Here is a 14,881-nt window from a genome sequence, read left to right as displayed (position 1 = left end):
TTTCCTTCTTCTGTTATGCCCTTCTGGCTACTTTTTTATAGTTTTTAATTAGTTTCTTTGTTCTCATGCTTACTTGGGAATAACAGCTTCGAACGTTACTGGTAATCTAGTGGCTTGTTTTCATTTTATTTTGGGGATTTTATAAAGGACTCTGCTTAGTTATTAATCACAGAAAATGAGATTCACTGTTGCTGTTTTTAGTTTTGTAACTCATTTTTGCTGAGTTTTTAAAGCAATACCCACTCTTATATGCTATTATTTTTTTAAGACTGATAAAAGTCACCAAATCACAATTATTTTTTATTACATGTGTTTTGCACAAGTGTACACAGATACAACAATTATTTATACTGGTATGTGTTGTATTTGTCAAGATATGAAAAAATAAATATTCTTTTCGTTTTTGGCTTATAGTACTGGTACTACCGTACTGTCATCTGCAATATTTATTTTTTTTTACACACATATAAGTCATCTACACATCACAGATAATTTACGACGTTAGATAAACATTTTGGAACAGAACTCTAGGACTTGCCTAGAAAAAAAAAGATCATCTCAGCATGATTCTGACTCCTATCTAACACTGGACTGTGTAAATAAAATAAATAAACACTAATTTCGAATGAGCCTTTTATTTGCGACAAATGCACTTTGAAGAGTAATAGTTATTTCCAGATTCATTACTTCTGACTAAATAGTTAATTAATTTTTGCCAAATTTAAGAAATTGACTAAATGTAAATGTACGAGATTAAAAAAAAAATTATGTACCAGTAGTTACATTCAGCCATTTATCAAGAGACCAAATGATTACCTAAAAAATCTGGCATGTTAGAAAATTTTGTTTTCCTTAATGTGTCTGGATTGTTTTGTTATTAAAAGTTTACTCCAAAATACAAGTCTGTTTAATGATATTAATTGTTCGAAATTGGACATATCTTGATACTGGCTATTTGAAATTATGGCTAAAATACATTCTTGAAGACGGCGTGACTTCAAAATATTGGAATAATACATTTTTTAAATTGAGAATTTCATATTTCACATGTTAGGAAAATCGCTAGCTTGGAACTAAAAAAATAATAGAAATCGAGAAGATTTCAGGAATAATTGTGTCTGATTATTGCCATAAATGCTGGAATAATTATCTATTTAAGACAGATCATTTTATGTCAAGTCTGTTAATTGCTTTAAGTAATTCGTATTAATAGACTTCACAGGAAAATGGAAACTTCTAGTATCGTACATTCATTGGTTCATTGATTTCGTTAATTCGTTTGTTGATTCATCAGTTCATGATTCATCCATTCATTTATTTACTCATGAATTATTTGTTCATTAATTCGAGCGGTGTACAGGTTTTTGGACATATTATATTAATCTCTGACTATTCTCTTGGAATTATGTAGAAAAAATAAAGATGGAACAGCAAAATTAATAATTTATTCAAGTGGTCTTGTTCTGTTTTAATATCATGAACTTTTTTGTGTAGAAACTGTGATTATGTATATTCAAATGAATACTCTGAGTTTTTTTCCGTGCATTTAAAACAAACATGACACTAAATTCATATGCACATTACTTTTAACGATTCTTCACTTTAATGTCTATTGAACGTACTTTTAGTGTGACACTGAGCAGTTAATGACACTTATATTTGCATTCATTATATTTAAGTGTTGTACACTCTACAAAGAATGTCATACAATTTACACATACATACATATTAAATGCTTCAACGGTTAGTAGTGCACTGATTTCGAGAATGTTTCCGTTTATTGCATTGTACATGAATGCAGCACTCTCACTAAAATTCATCATTCTTTGAAGTAGTCAAACTCTTTCACTTAAAATGTATTCAAGAAACATTTTTTCGTATAGTATCTAAATATTAATTTTACTCTGAGACTTAGAATTGTGTCTGTTAATAGGAACGAGCCCAACACTAATCTATAATGAAAGTGTTTGTTTTTCTTTTCCATGTTTGTTTTTCTTTTCCATTAAACTATGGTGAATATATTGTTGAGAAACATGGTGACCTAGCTGTTCGCCAAACTGTTCGCACACTTTTCTTATGGACAGCTTGCTACCTGTGATATGCCACGCATTATCAATGTTAATAATTTGACACACTACAAACTATTAATGGGCTGCAGTGGACTGGACATGTAGCAAGGATGGAGGAAACAAGACTAGCGAAACCTTCTTATCTAATCCAAGGGGTAGTAGACCTAGAAGACCAAGAGGTACATGAAAGGATGGCATGATGGAATATGAAAAGATGGTTGGAATACGTATTTGGATGGCAAAGACTAGAATCAGAGAGGAATGGCAGAAGATTCTATGGAAGGCCAGAACCCTTAAGGGGTTGTTGAACCAATGATGATGATAATGATGATAGACTATTAATGCAAAATATTAGGTACTGATTATAAGCAATTGAAACATCATTTACTCTTCAAAATTAAGAAAGGAGATGCTGAAATTTTCTCTCTCCTTGTTTCAATCATTTGTCACGCCTGTTTAATATGCATCACTCATAGCATCACCCATCAAATAATGGAGAGGATGTTTTTCTGGATGCTATTTTTCAGTTTTTCCATGATATGTGGATTATGTTTGTACACTTCGTCTTTTAGAGTTTCTCAGAGTAAAAAAAGTCACAAGTCGAGGGATTGAGAGGGCCACACATTTATAATGATAATTCAGATCTCAAATACTGTATGAAGTTCGTTGATAGAATATTTGGCTGTATGTATTGTTACGGAATCCTGTTGGAGAGTTAACGTGATTTTGCTCTTTCCCTAGATTTTTATGTATGGGGAACTCTGAAAGATAAAGGGCACAAAAATAATCCACATATGCAACAGTTGCTACATATGTTTGGAACAAGAAAGCAGACATTTCGCTTAGCGCGCAAACGCTCTTCCGACTGAGCTACCCCAGGAACTATATACGACACCGTCACAATTTTCCTTTGTATCCACACGACTCAAATGAGCTGACAAGACGCCAGAACTCAACTATGAGTGCACACAAATACTTTGTGTGACTTAAATTGTGGCATTCTGTTAACGTACCTCCAGTAACGAATGTGTTATACAAATCTGGCTTTCAGGTAGTACAATTTAAGTCACACAAGTATTTGTGTGCACTCATAGTTGAGTTCTGGCGTCTTGTCAGCTCATTTGAGTCGTGTGGATACAAAGGAAAAATTGTGACGGTGTCGTGTATAGTTCCTGGGGTAGCTCAGTCGGAAGAGCGTTCGCACGCTAAGCGAAGGGTCCCGGGATCGATACCCGGCCCCAGAACAATTTTTCCTTGAAATTATTCAAACCTGCTTTACAGGGAGCTACTACCTGAAAGCCAGATTTGTATAAGAAAGCAGACAGTTTCAGTATTTCCTTTCTTAATTGTGGGGAGTAAATAATTTTTATATTTAGTAATATCTTATGTTAATAATTGAAGGGGTGAGAATGAGATAGTCCAAAGCCACACTTTTAACAAAAATGGTTTTTTATGCGAGTTCACTTCTTAAACATATGGGGAAGTTACTAGTAAAATATTATAAAAATTACTCAATAAATGACGTAAGTGTACGCCGAAGAAATTATGATATTGTGCCTAATAGCATTGGACTCTAAACCTTTAACACGCTCTCCTGTAAAATTTTGTCTGTATGGCTTAGGACTGTATCATTCTCATTCCTTCAATTGTGGTGTGTTGAATTACCAATTCTGCACTGTGTATCATCAATAGCAAGTTGTCTGACATAATCAAAATGTACGAACAGCTTAGGTGATAGTTGGGTCGTTGCATAGCGGTTTCTCTACAAATGTACTCACCCAGTATTTTGACTAACTTATTCTCCACCACTTTGGCGTACAGAATGACTTACATTGTCATTTTATAACAAAAAGGTTGTTTGTTTCTGCTAAAAATGTTTAAATATTGGTAACTGTTTTACCTACTTCAGATGAGTGACTCAGTTCTCTTTCTTATTCAAATGTGTAAATTTCAAATTAATGACATTGGATATATTACATCTTATCTGCTAGATCACTCGTGTCATTCCATTTCTAAAATGCAGTTTTATTTTTAGAGTTCAGGTGGAGGATAGAACGTGTAAACAAGACGTCTGAATCTTAAATTTCTGAAACTTTGTGATAATAACTCTTTATCACAGAATAAAACTGGCTAAATTTTAATCGTTTTTAACTCACTTTGATTTACTTAAATTGATGAGCTTGATTAAAATGATGTCCCAGACAAGTTACCGTACTGAATAATTTCGAGGGAAAAATTGTTCCGGAGCCGGGTATCGAACCCGGGACCTTTGGTTTAACGTACCAACGCTCTACCACTGAGCTACCCGGGAACTCTAACCGACGCCGATCCAATTTTTCCCTCTATATCTATCTAAGTCTTGAGTTGCATAATACACGTCACTGTTCGTTAACAGAAAACCACAATTTAAGTCACACGGAGTTAGTGTGCACTCAAAGTTGGTTGCTTGACGGTTGTCAGCCCATTTTGAGATCTGTGGATATAGAGGGAAAAATTGGATCGGTGTCGGTTAGAGTTCCCGGGTAGCTCAGTGGTAGAGCGTTGGTACGTTAAACCAAAGGTCCCGGGTTCGATACCCGACTCCGGAACAATTTTTCCCTCGAAATTATTCAAATCAACTTTACAGGGAGTTATACCTGAAGTCTTGATTTGCAAGTTACCATACTATTCACATTAAGGATTATTTTGTTCTGTAATTTCATGCAGTTAATCAAAGCAAGAAGCTTGATAAAAATAATATCATTATCATTTTCTAATACGTATAGCATAGCATTAAATAAAGAAGAAACATAATTATTATATTATACAGTTTCAATATAGTGGTTATACATGCGACTACATATTAAAATGTTCATATTGTATTTGTTTTATGAATCACTTTCAGAATATCTGTCGCGAAGTAGATGGGAAGCGTGAAGATATGAAGTGGTTGGTACAGACCCTGGACTCTCTCGTATCACACGCTTCAGAGGAGGAGTCTTCAGCTGAACAGAAGAAACTTGAACAACTCATTGGCCGATACAAGAACCTTATACCAACAATAGAATTAACTATGGTGAAAACCGATGTACACTATAAATGCTACACCTACAGGAAAGAAGTCAGAGAAGTATGTAATTTATTTGCTTTATGTATTATCGCGTAATCTCCCACCCCTTTTTCCTAAAATTATTGGCTAAAAACACTAGGGAGGGGATTATGAGTATGTGTTCCTTGAAAGAAATTTATAAAGCAGTTATTAATGCTTGATAACACAAATGCATTATTTGTTAATTCTCTTTCATTTGATAAGACATTATGGAAACTTATTTTAACATCTCTTAATATAGCAGTGTAGGCTTTTACGGCCAGAGTCTATAGATGTAGATTCATTTTCCGGGCTGAGAGGCCGTGGTCTATTGGTTGGTTTTATACCAGACGTTTCGTCTGCAACTGCGGCAGACATCTTCAGTGGAGTGGTATCCGAGGTCGCAAGACCTTCTCGGCGTACCTGAGGCAATTGATCCTGTGGCTGGTTGTGCGGGCGTATTTATAGTGCGGCTCGCGGGCCGAGGCCTGTTGTCGCTGCGGTCCGCATCGCTTTGTTCGCTGCTCCCATTCTGGGTTCCGTCCTTTTGTTGTAGTGGCTTCTTATCTGTTCTGTTTAGGACCGGGTATCAACACTTGTTTAGCTTTACGCCTTCTTCCTTGCGATTAAAGTTGTTGTTATGTTTATATATTTCGATCGCTTCTCTATGTAGACGGGGGAAGAAGTGCGTCGTCGTGCTCAAGATGTCCGTGTCCTTGAATCTTATGTTGTGATCGCCCTCTTGATAGGCATGTGCTGCCACTGACGAGAGAGACTGACAGAACATAATAGGAATTGCTGCCTAGGACAGATCGACAAATCGACAGTGGCAGCACATGCCTATCAAGAGGGCGATCACAACATAAGATTCAAGGACACGGACATCTTGAGCACGACGACGCACTTCTTCCCCTGTCTACATAGAGAAGCGATCGAAATATATAAACATACAGTAACAACAACTTTAATCGCAAGGAAGAAGGCGTAAAGCTAAACAAGTGTTGGTACCCGGTCCTAAACAGAACAGATAAGAAGCCACTACAACAAAAGGACGGAACCCAGAACGGGAGCAGCGAACAAAGCGGCATGGACCGCAGCGACAACAGGCCTCAGCCCGCGAGCCGCACTATAAATACGCCTGCACAACCAGCCACAGGATCAGTTGTCTCAGGTACGCCGAGAAGAGTCTTGCGACCTCGAATACCACTCCACTGAAGATGTCTGCCGCAGTTGCAGACGAAACGTCTGGTATAAAACCAACCAATAGACCACGGCCTCTCAGCCCGGAAAATGAATCTACATCTATCTCTTAATATATTTCTCTCAAAGTGCTTCCTTATTAATCCATTTGTTCTGTTGTACTCTTGCTTGTTTTATTCCAGGTCTAAATACACTTTGTAATATGTTACATCACATACGAGATATTTAAAAATTTGCACCCGTAATAATATTTTAGCCATCTATGATTATTTTAGTCTTCCTCACATATTGCCTTTCATCGCCAAAACCTTTGCCCTAGTTTGTGAAATCTTCGTGTTATACTCTTTTAGCAGGCCTAAATTGTAAATTTTGTATGAATTTTATAAGCTGTTATCTTCATTACTAGCCAAAAGAACTTGGTCGTCAGTAAATTAAATTGTTTCGATATCCTAATTTCTTCCCCTAGATACAAACTTTGCTACGTTGCTTTCTTGCTTTCTTGTAAAATTACATTACACTGTACATGGTGATTCACGACGAAAAGTCATAACTTTAAGATATGGTTCTTCATACCGTTTTAAGTAAAAGCAATCATTATTATTATAGATCCGATTTCTAACGATTAAGGAGCTATGACCATTTATTTGTTAAAATGAACATGTTACTATGAACCTAAGAGATAATTTGTAATAGCCCTGTATTCATCCATTGACTTTACAGAACTACGAGTAGAGTTTAAAGATAATTGCGTTTTCCTATTAAATAGCGCGATAGTAAAAATTTCAATACAAATCTCGATATGCAGATTTTTGTACAAATGAAGATCTCATCACTGATTTCAATGGTATATGTGAGTGAAATGGTTACGAACAATAAATGTAGACATAATGATGTAAGATTTCTTATGTCATATTATGGAAATTAAACTGAAAAATTAATCCTTGTTTGTTGCAGGTTGTTGGATTATTACAAAAAGTTAAAGAAACTTCTATGTCAGGCCCACAACCAGAGACTCTCGATTCAGTGAATGTGATGATAAAACAGCAAGAGACTGCTGTAAGCCAACTGGACCAGCAGAGAAGCAACATCATGAGCATGTTACAAAGAGGCAAGGATCTCGTTAAAGATACCCACGCTCCAACCTTCATCAAAGGCGAGGTTGCCAATCTTGAAACCGGATGGAATGAAGCTTATGGACAGACAGTTGAGAAACTCAAGAAACTGAAAGGTATGTGTTAGTAATGAAATGTAGGATAGTCTTAAATGACTGAATTATCACGAATTTAATACTAACAAAGGTAATATTAACTAAAACAGTTACTAAGTATGACTGATGCAAAATTGGTAGACGTGGTTACTGTGTGAATCAAATTCGTTACATTTTTATACACTTAAATGTACATTAATATGTTTTTACTCTTTGTTTTTTTCTTTTTTGCATCATTTAATATGCTAGAGTAATTTTATTATTTTCAATTTCTATTTGTATGTTCAGTTGTTCTTTTTACGGTATGTTCATTCTGTCACTCATTATTACAGTAGATTAATTACATCATAATGTATAATTTTTCTGTAGTTGTATTGCATTTCTGGTGGTGTGGAAGAGAAGGCCTGATGGCCTTAACTCCATCAGAGTAAATAAATAAATAATTATCTATTACTTCTCACGGCATAATTGTCAGTGTAATATTTCTTACCATGAGACTATTAATTGCGGATATAATTTGAGTCACATACACATACTAAAACCTCTGCCCATTTCACATTAGTCGTAATAAATTAATAATCGATTTAGCTAACATTGCCTTGGCTTATTTATTGTACGAGTAAGTTACAATTCAATTACTATATATATATATATATATGGAGCCAGAAGACAAATGGGTCAGTGGAAAATTTTTCAATGTACAACATAGGTCTACCGAGCCATTATATATATATACAGGGTGGAAGGGGATCGATGTACCAAAATTTAAGAAGTGATTCTACATGTTAAATATAACAAAGCTTTTATTACATTTTTCCTTTGATGAAGCACCATTAAGCAGGAATAAAATAAAAATAGTCTGCCCAGTGTTTATAGCGATCTATTGTGGTAATGGCCCAAGAGAAATGGCTGATTGCTATACAAGCAGATAGGTAAAAATAATCTGAATAGTTAGTGTTTTGAGTCTTTTTTTTTTTTGCAAATTAAACCATTTAGCCATGAATCTAAATGGAATAATTGCGAAAATCGTTAAAATAAATCTTGCAATGCAGCGCACTGTTGCGTACCTGTGACAGTATAGCAGAGGGGAAACATGTGTTTGAAGCTGCTCACGAAGTCATTTAAAATGAAGTACTGTCGATCATGTGCCACTGTCAGTGGAGGGCATTTTGAGCATATCTTGTAATTGCATGCAATGTTTTCGAGAAAGCTTTTTTTTCTGATAATACAAGATACGTATTTTCGTTTTAAAAAGGGCATTTATAAAGTGCCTTACTCTTCTTACAGGTACACATAAAGTATGGACCAATTATAAAAACCAGAAAGATGAAATCTTGATGCTTTTGGAACAAGCTGAGGGAGAACTGAGAAAAGTTGCACCCGTAGCATATGACAGCCACAGGGTGGCAGCTGATCTCCAAGCAAAGCAAGATATGAGTGTTGCCCTTAGGAAAGCGACTGAGGAAATGCTCCGCAAACTCAGGGACCTGTGTTCCACACTTACTACGATGACTGCCCCAGAAAGGAAGCCTTTGCTCCAGAAAGAAGTAAGTTTTTTAAGTGAATGTTACTAAAAAGTAGCTTAAATAGAGTCAATGGCGTTGTTTTGATGCATTATAACAGTGGCACTATAGTGGCCACCACAGATCCCTTGTTAGAAAGGAAAATAATATAATAAAATTATATTTAATTTCTGACTCTTTTTGTATTCTGCAACGAGTATTAGTTGGCACAATGTAGCAAAAGGAGACTTGAATGTGTCTGCTCCAATATGACTTCAAATATGACTGAAGGGGCCCCCTCATATGGTGCGTACTTGGAGAGAGTAGGTTTACTGTAATTACTAGAGAGTACTTTAGTTATCATCCTCTGTGAATTGCTTCCCTGTCATGTGACCCCAGCTGCTGAGTAAGCACTATGTCCTCAGGACTGGAAACTGGTCAATTTTTCGATTGTCTTTTATTCAAGCTTTAATTTCGCAACCTTAGGGGAGAGTCGGGTAGTATCAGACATTGGGTAGTATCGGACAGTGCGTTTCTTTCATCTACTACCATATGGTAGTACCTGAATGACATGGTTACGTTTCTCTATGCGACATCACAGAAACGTAACCATGTCAATCAGGTACTATCATCGTGTGGTAGATGAAAGAAACTCACTGTCCGATATTATCCGATGTCCGATACTACCCGACTCTCCCCTATATTTAATAAAGGTAAAAGTAAAAGTATTTCCCTTAGATGCCATGAAGGCATATAGGAAGCCTAGATGTACGAGTAGAGTTTATGCTTTCATGACTTCAGTACTAGAATGAGGTGATGTTGTCAGCACCACGCTCTGACTGCTTTTGACCCCTGGGAAAGACTAGATACTCGATTTGACATGAGAATGAGTGGACCCTGGTGCTGTTCTGAAAGTTTTGGCGACAAGAAAAATTTCTTTAACACCCAGGATTGAACCCGGGACCTTCCAATCCATAACTAGTCGCTTTACAAACTGAGATTATGTGGCTGTCTTATAGTTCGTGTATTTTTATCCAGCCACTTATTGTCTCATCCATGAGAATTTGAAATATTACCTATGCATTTCCCTCCAAAATTTATGCGAGATTATTAGTTCAAGTAACCTGAATTCTTGACAGTTTAGAGCTCAATATTATTACCAGTATTGTGATCTTATATTATTGTATACTCTGTGTTCAGGTGACTGAAATCGAACGACGTCTACATGTAACATTAGAGACTGTTGAAGAACGTGTTACATATCTCGAGCAGTTTAATGCCCGTTGGACACGATTCCAAGCTCAGCTTGACGAGCTTCGAAACTGGACTCATCACAGTGCGCCTTCACTGCTAGACCAGCTACAGGAAGCAGAACTGACACCTGAAGAGAGAGTGAAAAAGTCGCAGGCTCTTCAGGCACAATTGGAGGATAAAATTAACGTTCTGGATGTGCTTAGTGATGAAGCTAAGGAACTACTGCAAGGTATGAGTTTCTGTTCCTTGTTTGTGAACTTCGTTAGACATATAGAATACTCAAGTAGAAAACACAAAGAGGACCACTGACGTAGTGTAGAGATTATCGAATGAGATGCGTGCTCTGAGGTTGAGCTTGAGCTTGAGCATAGTTTCAAATCCCGTTTGGGATTATTACCCTTCCCCCCCCCCCCAAACTATAAGGAAAATGTCGAGTATAATTCACTAGCGAATCTTTGGAGCCATCTTGCTACAATTAAATCTCGATATTACTATTTCCATCAACAATAGATAAAAGGGTGGTTGACACAACATTGTTAAATAACCAGTTGAGAAAAAGTTGACAACAGATCCTTAATTTCGAAAAGTTTGATGTAAATACGTCTTCTATTAAAGTTACTTTTTAGCAGTCAGTAAAATATAGGCTACATGACCCTTTATATTGTATTTTATTTCCAACACTTATTTTCATTTGTAACATATTCTTAAAGGGCTCCATACACGCAAAGACTTATTGGAGACTTATCTTTACAGACTCAGGGAGGTATATCTGAATTGGATGATCGTCCATACACGCTCAGATTTATCTCAGAAGTCGTAAGAGGTCGTTGAAATCAATAATTCCCCGAGAAATGCTATTTCTTTATGGTTCTACGTTAATAGAAGTGTGTGAGAATAGTTTCTCAAATCTGTACTTACATAGCTTGCCTCCATTTCGCTACAGAGAACTGCTTAAAATGAAATAATAACAAACTCACGACCACATGATCCAAATATAGTTTTTTTTCTATGTTTACTTTTTCTATGCTTAATTTGGAGAGTACTACAGACGGAAAAATTCAAGCCGCTGCTGAACTGTGTAGATTTATCTCAAGGCCAAAAGTCTTAATACCGGGACCCTTTACAATAATTGAAAATATTACTTTCATTTAAATCAGTTATACTTAAAATAGATCTATAATAGCTAGATATGTTAACATTATCGTTTCTAAACAATTACCGCACATCCTTATGTTTGTAATTTAGTGCGTATAATTTCTAAACAATCGGTTCTACTTGAAATTTGAAATAGAAGGCTTGAACTTTTTTTATATATTTTATAAACATGTAGATCCATCTTCAATATTATAAACAGTTACACACTTTAATGCATGGATGTCCAAACTTCTATAGAACCAAGAGATATTGCACGTCAAGCATGCTCTGCTAAGGTCAATAACTTTCCATATAAAATAGGAAAAAGGACCTTAAAGAATATGCGCTGCAGGTTGCTTACGCCAGGGGTTACCTCATACGAGTTACAATAATTGTATATCTATGCTTTAATGGGACTTTTACAAACTATATATTTGCTGTACTAAGTAATAATTGTTAAAATGCTGTAAATGTAAATAAATATAGTATGGGTACCATCTTAAAGCTCTTTATTTTTTGGTCATTTTACAAATAGGGTTCAATATCGGAAGTCTTTTAGTTTTTGAGTTAAATAAGTTTAACTAGTCACAGAATAATTCAGTTTTTCATGAAAATTGCTTGCTCTGTATTAATTTTTATGAAGATACTTGTGAGAAAACCAAAAATACTTGAAGCTACTGGCATATTTATGTTTATTATTCTAAAAATATACCGGTAATGTAATTTTAGATAACATTTACAAATTAAGTCTGGAAGTTAAATGTGATTAATTTACAGAAGACGGAGAGAACGTGGAAGCTGCACAACTGAAAGAGGAAGTTATAGCATTGAGGGATTCTGTGCTCGGTCTCCATCAAGCAGTGGCAATGCAGATTTCATCAGTAGGTCAAGATCTATCTCACTGGCAGGATTACAAGTCGGGACTTCAAGAAGTCAAGCCTTGGGTAGAACAGGCTGAAGTCAAAGTTAACATGGGCATTCCTAAACCTGTGTCTCTGCAAGAGGCACAACAATTGCTAGACTCTGCTAGGGTAAGATTTATTCATGTCACAAGTCTCATTTATATCTTTAGATAGAATTTTAGAAATACCTTACCTTGTCTTAAGAGTGAAGAAGAAATTTGTTTCTGAAATATAAATCTAGCAATAAGCAAATGGTAATGATGAATATAAATTTCCAAGCATGGTGTCATTATATCCACTGCTGCTATTAGTTTGTTTCTAAGAAAATTTTCTGTTAAACATTCTAGTATTATATGTTTGAGAGTTTCAATTTTTCTTACACATACCTATGTGTTAAAGTAGTCATGCCAAACATGTGAAGATGGAATTCTCTTACTATGTGTTCCAGTCTTTAAAAAGTATCCAAAACAAAAAATTATATCTTGGAAAGTATTTATTATAGGCTACATAATTTCGGTTTGTGCCATCATAAAGGGAATCTCTCAAAGTTTTATCTAAATTCAGCTCAAGTGCATGTGCCAGCTGGTGACTCTGGCTAAGATTAGTAAACAATTTCGACACTGCACGAGAAGGTTAAATGCGTGTTGTGACTAGCCGAGTTACAAAATCTTGACACTGCACGAGAAATTTGCATTTGTATTGTGATCAGCTGAGTTAAAGTCTGACATGGCTGTCTGTTCGGTGTCATTTTAGAATGCACTATAGACGTGAACAAAGTGAGGACTACAGGAAATGTTATTTTTTAGATCTCTGGATATAGGTACCTTTTATCTGGACACTCTGTATTTGAGTTTCATCTTTTTGAACTTCATAAATATAGATATTGTTTGGAGTAATTTTCGTGTTATACAAGGTGTTTCAATAACCGTAATACAAACTTTTAGGGTTAGTAAATGAGGTCATATGAAATATTTTTTGAGAATAAAGATTCATACTCAGAAATGCCTTGGTTATGAGTCCCAACCCAAGTTAGTTGTCACTGATCCTATTTGGAAATACATTTAAATATTCATTATAACACTTTCCAGAAACACTCAAACTTTTAATATCTGCCTAAATTCTTAGGAGTTTAATAGAAAGTACATTATTACCGGTAATGTTAACATACATATAGCCTATATTATTTTCTTAAATTTATGTTAAATACTTACATAAAGAAGTTTATATTTATTGCTTACCTTGTACTATTTTCTTTTCTATTATTTTCCTTTTTCTTACACATTTCTAAGGTTTCACGCATTAAATTCATTCATTCATAGTTTTCTGCCCAAGGACAGATCTTTCAGTGCAAACCCAGCATTCTCCAATTTTCCCTCCTTTCCGCCTTCTTCTTAGTCCCTGCATACAATCCATATATCTTAATGCTGTCCATCATCTGATATCTTCTCCAGTCCCGAACTCTTCTCTCATTCACCATTCCTTCCAGTGCATCCTTCAGTAGGCAGTTTTTTCTTCTTAGCCAGTGACGCAGCAAATTTCTTTTTCTTTTCCTGATCAGTTTCAACATTATTCTTTCTTCACTCACTTTTTCTAGCACAACTTCATTTCTTATTTTATCTGTCCATTTCACACTCTCCATTCTTCTCCATACTCACATTTCAAGTGCGTCCAGTCGCTTCTCTTCACTTCGTCGTAATGTCCATGTTTCTGCCCCATACAATTCCACACTCCACACAAAGCACTTCATTAGTCTCTTAGTTCTTTTTCCAGAGGTCCGCATAAGATGCTCCCTTTTTCTATTAAAAGCTTCCTTTGCCATTTCTATCCTCATTTTGACTTCCTGACAGCAGCTAATGTTACTACTTATAGTACACCTCACGTATTTGAAGCTATCCACTTATTCTGCTGCCTCATTTCGAATTCGTATATTTACCTTCTGTATTTTTCTTGCGGTAGCAATGATCTTTGTCTTGTTTGCATTTAACTTCATCCCATACTGCTCACAGCCGTAATTTAGCTTCATTATCATATTCCTTAATATCATCTCCTCTTCTGTATCAACGCCATATTGTCAACAAAATTTTATGCATTTTATTCTTCTTCCTCCTACTATCACTTATTCCATGTTTTGAAACACACATTATGATAAATATTTAATTCGGATAATTTTCGAAGTAAAGCTTATTTAAACGTTATACTGAAATATTTATTTCAATATATACCTTCTACATGGTAATTTTTTCCCTACACTACGTCGAGTGTTTCTGTATGACAGATGAGTCACTTGTTCTTGCTATGACCTGGAGCCTTATATTGTGTCCACCTTTATCGTTACTACGCATTAATGAGTCAGTGTTCTGTGAGAACAAGGTCAGGTCAAGACATAGTGCTCTATCTCTTGTTAAAATTAATGTTATCCATGCAGGTGCGTTGAATAGCATATTTACATTTACAGTAATTTTGTAAGACAAATTCGCCTGCATCAGTGCATAGAAGATTTGCTCTCAATATCTGTTTTTTTAGTACCGCACAAGAGAGCAATCCAC

At 35.6% G+C, this 14,881-nt stretch overlaps 1 protein-coding gene across 7 annotated transcripts in view; it reads left to right on the top strand.

Moving 5' to 3' along the window:
* Positions 1-14,881, top strand: part of Msp300 (Muscle-specific protein 300 kDa) — a 1,097,375-nt gene that overhangs the window by 688,150 nt on the left and 394,344 nt on the right. For all 7 annotated transcript variants that reach the window (XM_069830616.1, XM_069830615.1, XM_069830612.1 and 4 more), the window contains 5 exons: positions 4,954-5,178; positions 7,291-7,564; positions 8,831-9,090; positions 10,246-10,528; positions 12,211-12,464. In XM_069830616.1, the coding sequence (XP_069686717.1) occupies positions 4,954-5,178; positions 7,291-7,564; positions 8,831-9,090; positions 10,246-10,528; positions 12,211-12,464 (1,296 nt within the window). The remainder of the gene's footprint in view (positions 1-4,953; positions 5,179-7,290; positions 7,565-8,830; positions 9,091-10,245; positions 10,529-12,210; positions 12,465-14,881) is intronic.

This window comes from Periplaneta americana, chromosome 7 (assembly GCF_040183065.1).
Source record: "Periplaneta americana isolate PAMFEO1 chromosome 7, P.americana_PAMFEO1_priV1, whole genome shotgun sequence".
NCBI classification, from domain to species: Eukaryota; Metazoa; Arthropoda; class Insecta; order Blattodea; family Blattidae; genus Periplaneta; species Periplaneta americana.
The sequence above is the reverse complement of the archived record's forward strand: the minus strand, read 5'-3'. Positions and strand labels throughout refer to the sequence as shown.